At 47.8% G+C, this 17667-nt stretch overlaps 1 protein-coding gene across 1 annotated transcript in view; it reads left to right on the top strand.

Moving 5' to 3' along the window:
* LOC122373616 (atrial natriuretic peptide receptor 3-like) overlaps positions 1-17667 on the top strand; it is a 103909-nt gene that overhangs the window by 78631 nt on the left and 7611 nt on the right. The window contains exons 5-6 of the mRNA XM_043351866.1: positions 1516-1630; positions 12986-13127. Of these exons, the coding sequence (XP_043207801.1) occupies positions 1516-1630; positions 12986-13127 (257 nt within the window). The remainder of the gene's footprint in view (positions 1-1515; positions 1631-12985; positions 13128-17667) is intronic.

Here is a 17667-nt window from a genome sequence, read left to right as displayed (position 1 = left end):
CTGGCCGGGCAGACCTCCACCTCTCTCGGCCGCTCATGCTCCTGCCTTTCTGCGGCCGGCATGCCTACATGCCTCCGCCTTTCCTTGCGACCATTTGTTTCCCGTCGGCTGACGGGGCTGCCGGCCATTTGCAGACATGTTTCTCGGCCCCGTCTGCGAGTATGTGATCGCTCCTGTGGCACGGTACGCGGCCATCTGGGATGTCCCAGTCGTCACACCTACTGCACAAGCCAACGCCTTCCTGGACAAGCAGAACCAGTTTCGCACACTGACGCGCATCATGGGCTCGGCGCACCAGCTGGGTACCGTGTTTCGTCCAATCATGAATCGCTTTGGATGGAAGGTGGCAGGGCTGCTGTATGAAGATTATGAAAGCAGTGCGCACAAAGGTCTGCACAAGTGCAACTTCATGCTGCAGGCAGTCTACCAGGGTATGGAGATCAAGCCGTGGCACCAGAGATTCCTCGGCAACAGCACGCGGCGCGAGTTCGAAGGCCTCCTTCGGCAGCTGGTTCACTCGGCCAGAAGTGAGTACCGACGGAGAGCTGCCAGGAAAAGAGGATCATACGCTATTGGAAATGTTTTTTATGGGGAGAGGAGTGAATGGTAATAACGTTTGACGGTAAGTGCTGGTCGCTTGCATGCAGAACGGCTCTTCTGTGCAGAGGTAAGTATATTGATGAATTTGTGGGTATATCTCTACTCATTTTAATGTTGTTTCTCATTGAATTATATCACTTTATTTATCAAGACAGAAATAATCACCAAGTGCAGTGAAGTGGTAAGTGTGATTGTGTTCGTTGACCGTTCTTCATCTGTTAGCCCAAAACTACCTCTACTTTTGTAGATTTAGGCAATGGGTGACTCGCGATAAAACACAGCTGACATGAAACTGCAGGTTACTCAAGCTAGAATGTTACACAGAACGCTGCACTGAAATCGTACTTCAAAACTGTGGTCCCTCTACTCTGCGCTCTCATGATCACTCAACCTTTGCACACGTAATATCTCGTTGATGATGGCACTGCGCTATCAAACCTCGATAGGGTAATGCAAGCAAGAATAGACCGTTATATAATAACTTGTTAGGTCTCATTGTACTAGGTCTAACTCCACACTCCACAAGTGCTTCAAACAGTTTGTCTTTCTTCAAATGTCACGGCGCGAAAAAGCTCTTGTTTTATCTGTTTTCGCCGTCTGGCGAAAGTGGGATGTATCGCCTCTTCCGTCGGCGTTGTTATCAAATTACACGTCTCAGTGGTCTATCTTACGGAAAAAGAAAAACGTTTGATAGTGCTGAGCCTGATTTGTTTTTTATCGGGATAGTCAAAAACAACAATGTTTGTCCTTTAGAATGCCGCCAGAAATTATAAGGACCGTTGGGCTGAACTTGCACCGCTGTTCTCACTGTCATGCTGATCTGCACCATCGATAAGAACGCGTCTGTGTTGAATCGTTCCATTGTTATAGAGCTATGCTACCCTGCTACCCACTTGTTCCCCTGTGTCGTTTCAGTCATTATCTTGTGCGCCTCACCCCACCACGTCCGAGAAATTCTGATGGTCGCCGATGACCTCAACATGGTCTCCAGCGGAGAATACGTCTTCTTCAACATCAAGCTCTCCACCAGGTGGGTGCAATCGTCACCAAATCCTTTACGCCCAAGAATACCTTCGCATCAGTCATCAGCACGCTATTCGCCAAGAGAGCCCCTCTTTGACAGTCGCCAATCTCCCAATGGAAATTGTCAGCGACCCGTTCAAAACCAAACCCTGCACCAGGTGGATCTCAGAGTCGCGCCAAAGCTCGCCGGCTTGGTGTTGTCGCCAAAGTTGGAGCCTGTCCACTCGGACGGGGACACCTGTCATCCTCAGGTGTGGTTTGTTTAACTTTGTCTCTTCGAGTTCCGTTTGTTGAACGTACTTGACAGCCAACGCGGCGTGTCAATAGAAGCTTTCCGACGTGTTTGTGAACACCGCTAGCGCGTCACGTTGAGTTTTAATTGTCCTGAGAGCACCCACATCTGTCCCTTCTCGATCGGTAACGTTAGTTTTAGTTGAAACGTGGAGGATGAATAACGAACTCATATAGAATGAAAACAATGAAAGAAATAACCAAATTGTTCGGAGCAGCATGTTTTCTCATTTGGCTACGAAAAAAACTTTTTTTTTCAAAAAAGGTACATCGATTATATCCTCCATAAGGGAGAGGGGAGAAGAGGATAATCACTAATCAGCCGTTTAAACCTTACCCGTTGAATGAATATGTCATGATCCTCATACTTTTTCCTGTCTGCTTGGTAAACAACAGTGCAGTGGCACGAATACAACAATGACTTCCAAAATGATAGTGACGCTACCATTTTGTCATTCCTTTGAAGAGCACCAGCTTTTTACCGCGTCCACCGTCACCACCGTCCAACAAAAATTATAATGTCAATGATAAAAATAAATATAAAATGATTATATACCATTGAGCAGCTGTTTCTTTCTGAATATTTCTTGACTACCACCGCTAGCGTCAACTTCATTGCATGTCGTTTCGTGCCTTTTTTGTCGTATCGTGGCCGTCTCGTGCCATCCCGTGTCGTCCCGTGCGTTTACCTAGCCGCGGTTCGCGGCTCGTGCACCGCTCGTGTGTGTGTCGCTGTCTCTCTCGGGTGCTGAGAGGCCAGTGCTCATTATCGGGGTACACGGAACGGGTGATACCACGGCCGAGCACCATTATAGCCGGCGACCTGACCCGTCCCCGCCGCCCGGATAATGACTGGCGAGCGATCCCATTGATCCGTCAGCTGGGGCGGCGGGGGGGGGGGGGGACACACAGAGACAGAGAACTGAACATCGGCATTTCTGGGTACTGGAGACTGGAGAGTCGCAGTTACACCCGTCCAGCTGCTTTCAGTGCCCTGTCTTAGTCTGTAACTTGTCTGTCTCAGTCTGTAAACTAAGCCTTGTGCTTATCGGGTGGTGAATTGACTGCAGATGTAACTCGTTTCATAAGTTAGTCTCTATCTCTTCCTTCCCTCTCTCTCTCTCTCTCTCTCTCTCTCTCTCTCTCTCTCTCTCTCTCTCTCTCTCTCTCTCTCTCTCTCTCTCTCTCTCTTTCTTTCTTTCTCTCTCTCTCTCTCTCTCTCTCTCTCTCTCTCTCTCTCTCTCTCTCTCTTTCTTTTCTCTCTCTCTCTCTCTCTCTCTCTCTCTCTTCCTCTCTTTTTCTCTCTCCCTCTCTCTCTCTCGCATTTGCTCTAGAGATGCCACTTTTGAACCCGCGAACCCGCTTTCTGCGGGTTTTCAAAACCCGCAGTGTTTTTGGCGGGTTCGAGAAGCAAAACTTATCGTATGGCGGGTATTTGGCGGTCAGACTTAAAAACCTATAAATTTTATTTTTTTTTTTACTTTTTTAGATGCAAAACACAATGCCAAGTGCATTTGCTCAGGTTAACAATACAGTATTCATCAAAACAACTTTTAAATCAGAACCAAATATAAAAATATATCAAGGAAGCACATTTCAAATGCAAAACTGAAAACAACCAGCACAAGCAATAGCATCCACAGTCTAGCAATGACCAAACCAGGGTACAAGCAACAAACTACAAAGCATAAATAAATGCTGATGAAAGCATTCCATAAAACATAAAAGAACCTGAAAGCAAAATTATAGGAAGCTGAACTGAAGTCTATGTGCAGTGTGCACTAGTCATACATTATGGAAGAACGCAGACTTAAATGAGATGTTGAAAATCAGAGCAAATGCCACATGTTACTTTATTTGCGTCTGGTCGGCATAAAAAAGAGCTATCAGCTAAACAAAATTTGCTGCAAATTCATTGATTACCTATCCTATGTTCTGTTCCACCCTATATTACGAAAATAACACACCAATTCCCTTACAAAAAATCAAAATATTGACTGCCATGCGGCCCAAACATAACGCAATACAATACTGGCGCACTTCCGACAATCTGACAAGGATTGGCATTTGACTGCGTCAATTTTGGTCTCTGAGGCGAAGGCCCCCAGCCAGCAATCCCACTCCGTTCCCGATCGGGATTTTCGGACTCAGCCCGCACCACCCCGATCGGGACCGGAGTGGGACGGGATTGGGAAATGAGACACTTTGTACGGGCTGGAACGGTCCGGATATCCCAACCTACCCCGCACGGCCGATTGGGAGATCCCGCACGCATCCGGACCGCCTTATGATGTTTTAACAAGCGCTGAACTCCGATCCCGATCGGGATTCCCCAAATCTCCCCGTACAACCGGTTCGGAAATCCCGCACGCATCCGGACCGCCTTATGGCATTTTAACAAGCGATGAACTCCGATCCCGATCGGGATGTCCCAACTCGGCCCGCACGGCCGGTTTGGGAATACCGCAGGTATCTGACATATTAACCGCAGTCTTATAACCGCAGATTGCTGTTATGCAGATGCGACCACTTTGCTTGCGCCACCGCAACCCCCTCGCCTCTTCATTATTCTCCAACTCAACCTTTATAATGCCTGCACGACAAAATGAATTACATTGGACACTGAAATATATTCACAAATTTACTGGTTGCACACAGGTCAAATTTTCACAAATTCACAGCCTGGCCAGCACATTCGTGGCGTCGGCCATCATCTTAGCGCCGCTGCAAGGCGCTGGCACAGCGGACTCACTTCCGGTGTTCACAGTCATTATAGCAGGCCTGCACCTTGTTCGTGTCGGCTCCTCTGCGGACAGTGTGTCCGTCTGCCGTCACGAGCTTCAGAGAGCCACCGCGAAACTAGACGGCTGGCATCTGGTCGGGCGGTTCACCACTGTGCGAAGAGAGCATCTGAAAATGACCAAGAGGTTATTAATCAAAGTCTGGGACACACTAAAAATCACTAAGAAATAACCCACATCTGACATTTCACATGGTATGCCTGGTAATCCAGGTTTCAAACCTACAATGCAACCATTAACGACACTTGACAATGAGACCAAACATCTTCTGTCCATGATAACTGATCAAACATGCGACAGCACGAGTGTAATTCACATGCCGTACAACCACAACGAAAACAATTTCTATTACCTATAGCTTTCCCGCTCCCTACATCACGGATGAAGTGTGCACTATACTCACCCTGTTCTCAAAGACGGACTGATTTCACTGCAACGACAACAGTTGAACCGACCGCTTGCTAGAGCCAGTTCAAAAGCAATATCCTGATGCAGCAGCTCAAAGGAGGGATCGACACTTGACCAACGCGGCAGCTAGACTGGCCGCTGCGCTCAGAGGACGCGTCTGCCTGCACGCGGCCCATCTGATTGCTTTTCCAGGCTTTCTGGGCCACCGGATATGGTGCCCGAAGCGCCTTCTCAGATCGGTTGGGATAACAACGTAAATCACAAGCCTGTCTAAACATGGGATTCGATTGGGCTATCCGTACCGCGTCCCAACCGATTAAGCATGCGGTCCGGAAATCCCGAGTCGCCCCTACCGCCGGCCATCGAGGTCCGGTATCGATTGGGACAACCCAAGCCTACCCAACCCGGTAGGGACAAGTCGGGACATCCGGAGCCTATCCCGACCGTCCCCAACCGCATCCCGGACGAATTGCTGGCTGGGGGAAAGCTGTCATTGATGACGCAATAATTTTACAACCATTTTTTCTGTCTTGGTTTTTGAATACCTCAAAATAGCAGTTATACATGTTACAAAACCACGAAGCTGGTCGCATTTATTTCTTTTATCTTTTTACGTTCTTATCATTTGTATGCCGAGAGAGGACCAGCCGGAGAACATTACCAAGACCATCTATAAAATTATTACATTTAATTTAGTATTTACTGTTTCTTTATTTCTTAACCGGTGATTAACCTCTGAATTGTAAAACTTTAGCTGTTGTGTAAAATAATTTTATCAGAATGGCACATGAATATGCATTATACAACGGTGTTTTCGCAACAAGCTCGCACTAACTACGGCCGCAATAATTTAGTCGCTGTAGCATTCCTTGCAATCAGCTGTTGGTGACGCTTCTGACGCATGTTTCCAGAAATGCGTGGTTCATTGGTGGTTAGCTTGAGCTGGTTTTTGCTGGGATTTTGCATGATTTGTTTTTATGTGTAGATTGAGTGGATACTCATTATTCACCGTGTCGCTATTTATTTTTAACTGGAAATCGCATATCTTTTATATCAACATTCATTTTGATAGCAATATCATTCCAGAAGCCTAACATTGAGAGGGAGCCAGAGTGAAATTTTGATCCTCAGCCAATGCTGAAGGGTAAGGTGAGAGAAAGATTTTACTGAACTCTTTTTCAGAAAGGAATTTCAAATGTATTGATGCATTATTCATTTTCCACTATCCAGTGTGCGCTTCCTGAGGACTTAGCATAGCGATTTCAAGTCCTTACTATTTGTTTGGCTGTCTTTTTCTGCACAGCAATGAAGCAAGTAAGGTTTATATAGCTCTAGCATTGACCCAGCTATATTTTTTTCTTGAAAAAGCATGTTTTTAAAATTGCGGTTTTTTTGCGGGTTCGGCTCAGCCAAAATCAGCTTGCGGGTAGTTGTGGTTGGGCAAGGGGTAGCTGCGGGGCGGGGCGGGTAATGAAATTGCAAATTTGTGGCATCTCTAATTTGCTCATTCACTCATTTTCTTCTTATCTGTTCTCATCTCTCTCCTGTCTATCCTCTCATCTTCTTTTGCCCTCCTCGCCCTTTCTTCATCCCACCTTTACTTTTCTCTTCCTCCCCTTTTATTTCTCTCATATCCCATCCACTCTTTAGTTGGTGTTGGTTACTTCAGCTGCAATGAACACACCAAAAAGTACTCGTCAAAAACCACAGTCGCAATATGAGATAATAAGGTACCACATCCAACATGCTCGTCGAATGCATATACACAGGACTTGCAACAGGTATGAAGTCCATTGACGAGGCCGCTACCGAAATAGAATTATTCTGATGTTGAGCAGGTCTGCTTGCTCGGTGGCTTCTCCGTCAGGCCACCAGCCGTGGGGACTATTTTTATCCCATTTTGTACGTTACCAAGCGGTAAGCATCGTGCGGTGTCAATGCACGAACTTGACATTTATATAACGAGGCTTGAAATTATCTCACGCATGTCAAAGTGTTTTTATTTTAGGCAAAATAAATATCTAAAACAGTAAAACAAGCTTTCGGCATTACGCCATCATCAAGTTACCAAAACTTGATGATGGTGTAATGCCGAAAGCTTGTTTTACTGTTTTAGATATTTATTTTGCCTAAAATAAAAACACTTTGACATGCGTGAGATCATTTCAAGCCTCGTTATATTAATAATAATCATGTCATCCATCCTCGCCCACATAAAAACTTGACATTTCGTTTGTTGGCATACGTAAAAGTGACATTTGATAATTTTCCGCGACAATTTCGTAAGTTATTAACCACTCTTGGTGGCAATACCAGTTGGCCAAGACTCATTCGATGTTTATTTTTGGTTTTGACAACTACCGAGACCAGGCGGAGGCGTTATCACAGGTGTTTTGAGTCAGGAGTATGAACTTACATGTGTTTTGAGTCACATGTAAGCCGGGACAAAGTAAGACTTGATGCCCAAGTCAGTGTTTGCTTACTATCTTAGCTTACATTCAGTTTCCATAATTTAGTCTGGACGGCTGTGATTTGTCATGAAATAGTCAAAACTTAACTTAGTTGGCTCTCTACCGGCTATGAACGAAATTCGCTGAAACTAAGATTTTTTTATTTTCCTGAAGCTGAAATGACAACAAAACTTTGCATTTGCACTTCCCTTATTGAATGTACCGTATGCACCTTTCACTTTGACACCAGCGCTGCTTTTCACAGCGCAATCCCAATCGCACCGCCTGTGGTAAAGATGCCTAACTGTCCAATATCCGGGCAAAGGCCGCTTAGGGGCGTTTTATTTCTATCTCTGGAAAAGCTTCGAACGGCTCGTTCATTTACTCCACCGGGCGCTCAATGTGCCTCGATTGCTGGCACGAATCACCCGTTTCTTCTAGGTCAGTGTATTTCTGGACAGCAGCCGTCGATGCTGCATAATGCAGTTTCAATCGAGCCACGGAGAGGCCCTCAGGAATGAGGTGGGGCGGCCACGGTAGTCAATTTCCTGCTGCATGACTGGGCGGGGGGGGTACCGATCAGGGGTGCATGGAGCCGCTTCGAGGGAGCTGGTGCAGTGACCAGCTTCCAGGGGACAGGGGTGCCGATGGGTGAAGATACTACAGAAAATAATTATAGGTATACATGCTCATTACGTATAAATTTTGGTAGCAACTTACCCAAGTTCTTGTCGCTGAGCAGCGACATACCCGCACCTCTGACGCCATATGCTCTTGATTCAAATATACGAAGAGAAACCATTTTACCATTATGAGCATAAGGTCAACAGCAGGCAGTTTCCTTATTGTTCTCGTTGTCGCATATGTCTGCGATTGGCCGTATACCGGCGACACCCAGCAGCTATTGGCACGCCGTCGGCCGGGCCAACCACGACGGGGACTGCCTCTCTAATCACGGGCATATGGGCACAGCGGCGCCGGCTGGGGCCGCTGTTATTGTCGCCGAAGGCGTCGCCCGCCGCCGCACCAGCGCTCGATAAAAACGCGACCCAGCTGCGACCGGCAGCGACCGACCCACCGCGACCCGGCCGGGCGCGAGCGGCGAGACTGCGAGCGTGAGGCGACTGGCGAGCGCGAGCGCGAGCGTGAACGGGTCGCCCTTTGGTTGGTATCAGTCGCGCCCAGCGGCGGCCGGAGCGCGCAGCTCGCTCGTCGATCGGCGCGAAATGGCGCGTCAATCACGACACTCGGCTCGAGCGACCAGACCCAACCGCAGCCCGGCCGGGCCCGGCCTCATGACGTTCAGAAAAATAGCCCGCCCATTGTGGTGGGAAATCCAATAGCTGGCGGCGCTCGGCCGGTGGTATACGACCCGACAGCAACACCGCTGGTAATGCTATTCCCACCGAACCTTTTTATGTTGTGGATATGGTTGTGCCGGTAATTTGGTTGCAGTTCTGTTGTTGGATGTTGCGATTTGATCTCTTTCCCTCTCTCATTCTCCTTCCTTTATTATATATTTTTATTTTCTATGGCTTTCTCTATTTTCCTATCTAAACTTCGCCCGGAAATGTGTGGGAAGCGGACAGCAACAGTGACAGAGAGCGGCAATCATCAGCAGAGGGAATGCCGCCACCAAATTGTTATCGTCACTGGCTGCATCATAACGCGGATGTGCCGGGCACGGATGCCGGGACTGCGGGCAGATTCCATAGCGAGCCTCGGGGGAGGGGGAGGGTGCTCAGTGATGTCATTAGTGACGTCACTGACTGGCGGTCTGAGCCTCTGAGCTTAGAGCTGCGACTGCTCACGACTTGACAGTGAGCATGTCAGCGATCTCACAGGCAGTGAGCATAATGGTCAGAAATTGCGGCACGGTATTATGTTTGTAAATCCATCCATAGATAGATAATGGTCGTCTCACAGAGGATAATGCTGCTGATTTGTCCTCTTGCCAGTCGCGGTCACGTGATGGTGACGCTGACCATCTGCCTCTGTGATTGGCTGACAGCGTGCTTCCACGATGTCAGCGAACTGTTCAGAGCAGGAAGAGGAGGAAGGTTTTTCGTTGGCATTAGAGGCGGCAGCCCAGGCGGCAAAGTGGCTGGCGGGAGCGGCTCCTAATGCGAGTTTTATGGTAGTTGAACGTTATCTGGACGTGTTTTTGTGTCGGCCCACACAAAATGCCTTTCTTATGGGAAGCTTGTGTTGAGAAGTCGTTCAGCTTTGATATAAGCGTCTCAAAAAGATGGTAATTGACCAAGAATGTGTGGGAAACGCTCAGCTGTAATCTCCCCGCAAGCATATTCACCACTTCTAGGTGAGAAATCGTCACTTACTGTCAACCTTCACATCTTCATTCTCTGTGTACACCTCTACTCACACCGTTGTGTTCAGTAATGGGCCAAGAATAGCCGGTGCTATCGGAAGGCATCCCGGCACGGGAGCCCATCTGCTTATCTGTGCCTGTGTATCGTCGCCTCCCCCTCGCGTCCCCCCCCCCCCCCCACACACACACACGCTGTACTGATGGAGGCCCCAGGGGTGCCGGAGTACAGACATTGCCTGCTGTCACGCGCGCTTCCGATCCCTCTCCTGCGCTACCCTCCCGGCCCGCCCTGCCACGCCCTCGCCCCCCCCCCGCTCTACCCCACCCCCGGGGATCTCGACAGGCGTGTAATCGCTAGATGCCGACCCACCTTCGACGTTTCCGGGCCGCTGGGGATTGGAGCGCGCGCAGCAAACGCGAGACCAAATCGCATTGTCCTAAAGTGGCCCGCATACGGTCATCAGCTCAAATCCGCTCTCGTAATGTCAAGTAATCATTCAGAGAGGCCCCCGACCGGCCACTTCCTCGCAGACTGCGAGGGAGCCCGTCTTCAGGGTCGTATTGTTGGGCTTTGATCCCGCAGCGTGGAGCTAATGATATACGTCATGGCACGGAAATTGCGTAGCTGTGCGTTCTAGAGGCGCGTAATGGTAAGCAGCTTACCTTTTTTGCTGGCGTTGGTCTCCATGGCAAAAACTAAGACGTTTCGACCGCGGTCTTAGCTCACTGGCTGTCATGAAGCGGTACCATGCTCGCTACAAACGTTTTTAAAGGAAGAAAACATTTGAAAATAAGCAATCCTGCATCAGAACTGCAATTTCCTGCTTGATTGCAACACATAGTTACTACTATAATTGTCTTTTATGTCATATCGTATTACAGCTCATAATTAGGAGTTGATAAACATTGCTTATTTTATTGAAATGAAAACTAAATATGAATCGGATGTCTTCTTCAGTGAACTATGTTGCAACTAAATAAAAAAGAATCACTTCAGATTTCGGCGGGATCTCAATCGTGATCAGCTTTTTGGTTATTTTTAGAGGCATGTAGGAGTTACGCAGCAGCGTTTTAATTTACTGTTTTGCGCGATGACGAAGGTCTGTGACCTGCCGTGCGGTCGATATCTTTGAAAGCCAAGGAAATAATTGCATGATGAACATGCACTTTATGAAATAAATGATATTTTCCCCATTATTTGATACTTATTTGCGATATTTTACCGTAATAATCGTTCCTCATACATTTCGTACAAAAAAAATCAATCCTAGTGAAATGACAGGCGTGGCGCTGAATTATAAACTTATCGTGCCTACCTACGTCTTACCGGTGTGATACTCAGGTCTGAAATTCAATGTCTTTATCCAATAAATGATTTTCAATTATCGCGAACCTGAATCTATGACAAACCTCATCATCTATTCCGCGGAGGAGCCGGTCTGTCGGCGGCCGGCGGCCGGCCGGGCCGGGCCAGACGGCTGGGTTTCAGTGAGCCGCGGTGCCGGCGCTGTCAGCGGACGCGTCTGTCGGTGACGGGCACGGCCCGGTTCACAATGAACAGAGGCCGGCCGGCGCGGCGGTGAGCCACTCTGAGCGCTCCGGCCGCGGCAGAGGCCGGCCGGCGCGGCGCCTGTCGCCTCCCCGAGACGCGCCGTGCCCCGGCTCCACGGCGCGTGCCGCCGGTCAATACCGCCGAGATACGCCGCTGATATGCGATGCCAATACGCTGACCCGTCTCTAGATGAACTTATCGTATGTGCTGAATTGAAACGGGGTTTATGGGACGCTCGAACGCATGAGTCACTGACTTTTCTCATATGTCATATGTGCATGTAGAGAGAACACTTTGATTGTGTAAGTTTTGCTATTTTTGATGTTTTTTTTTTTTTCGCTGCAAGTTTTGTTCAGTCCATGGCATTAACTTACTTAATTTTGCGGAGATGTTTCAAGTTACCCAGAAGTTTTCGGCGATGTTTTAATATAACCCAGAGGAAAGCAGTAGCGGCGGAACACCTTCAATTAAGGGGGGCACTGCCGACTTTTGGTTCCATTCTTTCCATGCAACGCCCATAGAGATAATGTTAAAATGCCAAAATCAAAGGGGGGCACGGTGCCCCGGTGCCCTCCCCGTTCCGCCGCCTATGGAAGAAAGATAATATACACGTATTTGAATTAAATTGCCCATCGGGCTAAAAAAGCAAAAAAAGCAAAGCAAAACAAAACAAGTTTCTCTTAATCGATTCATCGGACATAAGGCAGTGTAGTATTCAGTTTTTGGATATTTCCTGCGAATTAAAATATCACATTATTCCCATATAAAGATTTGTAAAGCAAATATGAGGGTGGTTGCTGAATGGTTGGCCGCTGCATGGGTATGGCGGATCAAACCTGTTCCGATTTGATGCCCGCTTTATATCGTATCTGTCTGCTGGCGTAATCTTGCCGTTGGGTGCCACTTAGCCAGGCTCGGCTTTGAAAGCCCCGAACAGCTGCTATAATTCATCGGTCACACTATCCATTGGGCCAAAAGGACATGACGCAGCGTGGTTCGTATCTGTCAAACCAAACATGGCTAATCCTGTTTCTATTGATGCGACATGCCATGATAAATGTTTGTTAGGACATTGCCCGCGGTGTATTAGCATTGAATGTTCGAACACGGCCCACATATGGTTACCGCAAAACATCTAGCTGTCTTATTACTTTGGATCGTGTCATGGTGGACAAGAAAAAAATCTTTAGAAGGTCAAACAGTGCCGGCCAGGTCACGAACTATGCTTTTAATCGTTATTTACGTTTATTCGTTATTTACGCGCCTACACGCAGCGCTCGCAAATGTGAATGAAATATTGAAATACGGCTGCATTTTCTATTGCAGCAGCGGCAAAACTTGCATTCTGTTCCCTACATAACAACATTACGAATTTGTTATCAGCTCATTTTATCACGGTGACCCCATTCGGTAATGTAACCAAAATGATGCAACGATGTTCCATGTAATTATTCATCATTTCATTGGCGATCCATCTCCATATCCGCCTTCTCTATAGCTTCGCTAACCATTTCCACCGTTCTCTTTTCAGTGAGACGAAGCCTCAGCGGCCGTGGCTGGTGCCCGAGGACCCTCCCCATGTGAACGAGAAGGCCCGGCGCGCCTACCAGGCACTGATCACGGTCACGGCTCGAGCGCCGGACGACACGCGTTACGAACAGTTCTCTGATGAGGTGAGTTGGGGCAGCGGTGATAGGGGCACAGGATACCGTGCAGAACCTTTCGCGCGGTGCTGGGACATTGTTCTATCCCGCAGCATGCTCAAACGCAACATTTGCTCACGACAAGCGCAACATTTGCTGGCCGGAAAACGTAAGATGCGTGTATGCTAACGGTAAGCACCAGTAAAACGCCTTTTGGGCGAAGAACGAGCGAGCGAGATAGTGAGCCCTGCACGTGCGGAAGGGCGAGAGGGTACGTCCAACGGGCTTGTGCAAAGCACTCTTCTAACCGGTCGCTAGCGGTGTACCAAATTTGAACGCAATCGGCCCAGCCGCTCCTGAGATCTGGAAGCGGCATTCTGCACGTGCGCACGTGCAAACGGGGTCCAAACTGACTTTTGCACGGCACCCTACTAACTGGTTCCCAACCGTGTACCAAATTTGAGCGCAATCGGCCCAGCCGTTCTCGAGATCTGGAAGCGCCCCCTGCAACTCATGGGAATGCATTGCCTGGTGGGTGCCTACCTGTATGCCAAGTTTCAGCGAAATCGCTCCAGTAATTACCGAGTTATTGAAATGGAAACACATTTGGCACCTCTTCTTTTTGTATTTTGCACGTGCAATGGGGGTCACTCACATAGATCAAGAGATCAAGAGTATCCGACCTTTGGTAGAAGGGATGCAGCTACCCTACAAAAATTACCGCAAGACAATCGCCCAAGCGGCTGCTGAGATATGAGCCTCTCAAAATCACTACTTTTGCAAAACAGCTTGAACACCCTTGACTTTTCACGTGGCACGTGCCACGACGGTCACTGAGATGTATCAAAAGTAGTCAATTACGGGGTAGAAGGGATGGGGCTACCCAGCAAAAAAGACCGCAGGCCAATCGGTCTAGCGGTTGCTGAGATATAAGCCTCCCAAAAGCGTTACAGGCCGGGCCGGGCCGGGCCGGGCCGCTCATACTGAGATTTTTCCGTTATATTGAAAAGACTCACTTCGCTCGCTGCGCTCGCTCGCTCGTAACTACCGGCAAGCGCAACATGCGCTGCGCAACACATTCAAAATATACTGCCAGGAAGCGCAACATGTGCTAATATTCAAACGTATGTGTTGCCGGCCAGCACAACACGTGGAAGGCAGGCGATCGGTCATGGTGCGGGAAACGACGGGTTAGTTACGCCTCGCAATAAAACTGAACTATTGCGTGGTAGCGCACATCACAGCGGAGAATCGTCGGTCATACTATGTTGTGAGCGATCAATTGCGAAGTATAGGATGCATCAGGGCACTAGGATGCATGTTTCAATGAACGGCTGGCACGATTGTATTGTTTTTTTAAATAACATCAATTTCAAGACGCTTGACGACGGGCGCGTTGCAGATCAAACAGTTCCTTTCCACTTCACTGCAAGGGTGTATTCAGTCGAGCTATTTTGACGCATTCTGTGTCAGAGCGCATCATGTCTCGCCAAACCTTGGACTTTTCATTGAACGTATTTGATAAATGACCTCTTTCACGGGCTTTGTTGTTCAACGGCTTTGCCCTTCGTCACGCTTATACTGGTTTGATGGCGTTGAAGGCTTCAACCTTTGTGTGCGCTTCCTCAGATAATCGATAGATCGATGCCTTCAAAGTCTGTCGTTTTGTCGACGCTGAAACACTTGGCTTGCGATGAAACATCACATGGCGATGCAGTGGAGCATGCCATCAGGCTCTTGCAGCGAGGGCAACAAATGGCGTTTGTCGGAACTCCAGTCGCATTGAGGTTCTAAGCAAGAGGGTCAGTAAGGGTCACTCAGAAGTGGTCACAAATACATATCAGACATGTGCATGGATCCGATAAAATGGATCTGGGATCTGATCCCACGGATCCTGATCTCGGATCCGACGGTATCATATGTAGATCCAGCTCTGCAATTTATCGAGAGATCCGTAGGGATCACAGACCCAAGTCTCATTTTTTGCTTGAGATCCAGTGAGATCATAGATCCTCACTTATTTTTTGTCAACACATATATCCAAAAAAACAACACTTGTTTCAACTCACAAACGTTCTGTTTTAGTGATTTTATGTGATCACACGTCATAATCCTGAGGTTTGTGTCACTTATTGGCATACAAACCCGTTAAAACATGGGTTCAAAGGTGGGATCCACTCAGATCATAATAGCGGCGGAAGAGCCCACATTTTCTATTAGGTGGCTGCCTACAAAGGTTGACCTACAAATCTATTTTGGATCTATGTATGAACTCATAGGAGCGCTGCAAGTGAGCCTAGAAAAGGATCTATGAAATGTGCGGATCACAGCGCATATAACTCGTGAACCTTATCAATGCTTGATGCCTGACGTGAATTGGCGAAAAGCCCATATGAAATGTGGACACCGTTCGAATCAATCTGAATTCGAATCCGAATCAGGTTGTAATGCTCGTAATATTCCACTTTTTTCTTTTCATCATTTCCTGCATTATGCATCACACACCGTGATTCAACGTAATATTCTACCGACACCAGATTAGCCTGTTACGCTCATCACCACGACAGGCCCATCACCAGATAACGAGGCCTCCTTCATCTTACGTGGCATCCCATGTCTGTTTGGTAATATCCAGGACCGTGCTGATGCCGGTATGCATCTGCTGTGCGCCTTTCCGTGTCTGACCCAGAGATCGTTTATGCATGTGTACATACGTCACATTGACCATTCTGTGCCGGGCAGCGGGTAATCCATGTCATGATTACTTCCAGTAGGCATCCTGTAGGCATCCAGTAGGCACGGACGTTAAGTGCGTGCATTTACATGTTTTCTTTATTTTCCATGCACATTGGGTAAAGCGATTTGTATTCGAGTGAGAATGTCTTTGATGTTTTGTCCTTTGTTGTATGCTTGTTCTTTCACTTATTTGTGCGGATGAGACTAGAAAATGAGGTCGTGCGTTTCCGGGATATGTGTCATCTCAAAGTTGTCGTACTCAAAGTACATTAGTTTAAATGCATCAAAACCCTTGTCCTCTTTGCTACTAGCAATGAACATATGGCGCAGCTATATGTTCATTGCATATAGCAGTACGTACAACGATGCATAACGTTTCATGCACAAAAGTTTGAGATAACTGCAAAGGCACGGCTATTGCCTATAGACTTTCGAAAGCCCCTGCCTCCCCTCGAATTGATATCCTCTACCCATGTCGCTAAGCCTGCTGTCATGCCAACATGTCCATGTGTCGCGGCGTCGCTATCATATTACGATGATATGACACGGTCCATATAGCGAGCTTATGTGTGGGCTATATATTATTGGGTCATAGCTAGAGGGAAAGGGCCAACTGACCGCTCCTATGACGGAATGTAGTTATTGAGACTCGGATTTTCCAATTAATTGTTTATGGATGCACAGATAACAGAGGATGGGACGTATACTGCTGTGTGCTGGTGCATTGCGGACATCACGGGCGTTCGAAATCACGCAGCTAATTTAACACAGACTCAGCGAAGCATTCATTGTCGAGCTACGCTTTATATTCATTCTCTTTTATCATACTTAGTTTCGCCAATTTAACTTTCGTTTCCGTATGTGTGCATCAAATCATTTCGCAGCGCTGCGAATACCCGATTGCTGGAATTCTGCTTCTGCTAGCCTACCGTGCTAGATTACCGTTAATTTTGTTCACCGGATCGCCGTTGGCGGCGGCGCTGTGGCCCTCTGCCGCCACCCTCCAGCAGTCTGGGACCAAAGGTTGCTCGGTGCGCCACTCTGTCCCCCTGTGTACTCATTACCGGCACCCTGTGAAGGCTTCATTGATGTGCCCCTCCCCCGGTCCCGGCGCCCCACCCCATCCCAGCTCCGCGCAGAATAGTGCGACCTGAAGCTGGGACATCAGTTTGTGAACGGCGTCCAGGAGCCTGAGCACTCGTAATTATATCCAACGCCTAAATTACGTTTTGTTTTATTGAGTAGTGACTTTTGTATCATTTTAAGCTAGATGAATATCCGAATGTTATTCACATTGCATTCCAGAATATGGCATGGATTTTTATGTCGTAGATATAATGTGAAGCAATTCATCGCGGTCAAATAAAACCGTTCAGTGACGGTAGCGTCGTTGACACCAAACGGAGGGTGGCAGTTGTTGTCGCGCACGGCCAAAGTGGAATACATACATCTCGGACGGAGTGGGCGATTGGACTGGGCTGGCAAATGGTGAATGGGACATAAACCGAGTCGAGACGCCGTCATATGTTGTACAAACATGTTTACCGCCACGCTAGTCCATTGGCTAGAACGGATTGCCTTTCCCAGAGAGCTATTGTTGGGCTCAACACAGCCATAGCTCTGTTTTAAGTCAAAGGAAAATGGACTTTCTACGGACGTCGATCAGACCATCGACGTTGTCTTATTTTATGCTGCTGCTGTCACAATACTGACGGCTTAGTTCCATATGAAGACCGTTAGCGTATATAAGCCGTTGACTGATCGGCAACAATTCCATCAGGAGAGATGGCATTACTGCCAGATCGAAGGATTTATTTATTCATTTATTATTTTT

This window comes from Amphibalanus amphitrite, unplaced genomic scaffold (assembly GCF_019059575.1).
Source record: "Amphibalanus amphitrite isolate SeventyFive unplaced genomic scaffold, NRLGWU_Aamphi_draft 001522F_arrow, whole genome shotgun sequence".
Lineage (NCBI taxonomy): Eukaryota > Metazoa > Arthropoda > Thecostraca > Balanomorpha > Balanidae > Amphibalanus > Amphibalanus amphitrite.
This window is presented reverse-complemented; position numbering and strand designations above follow the sequence as displayed.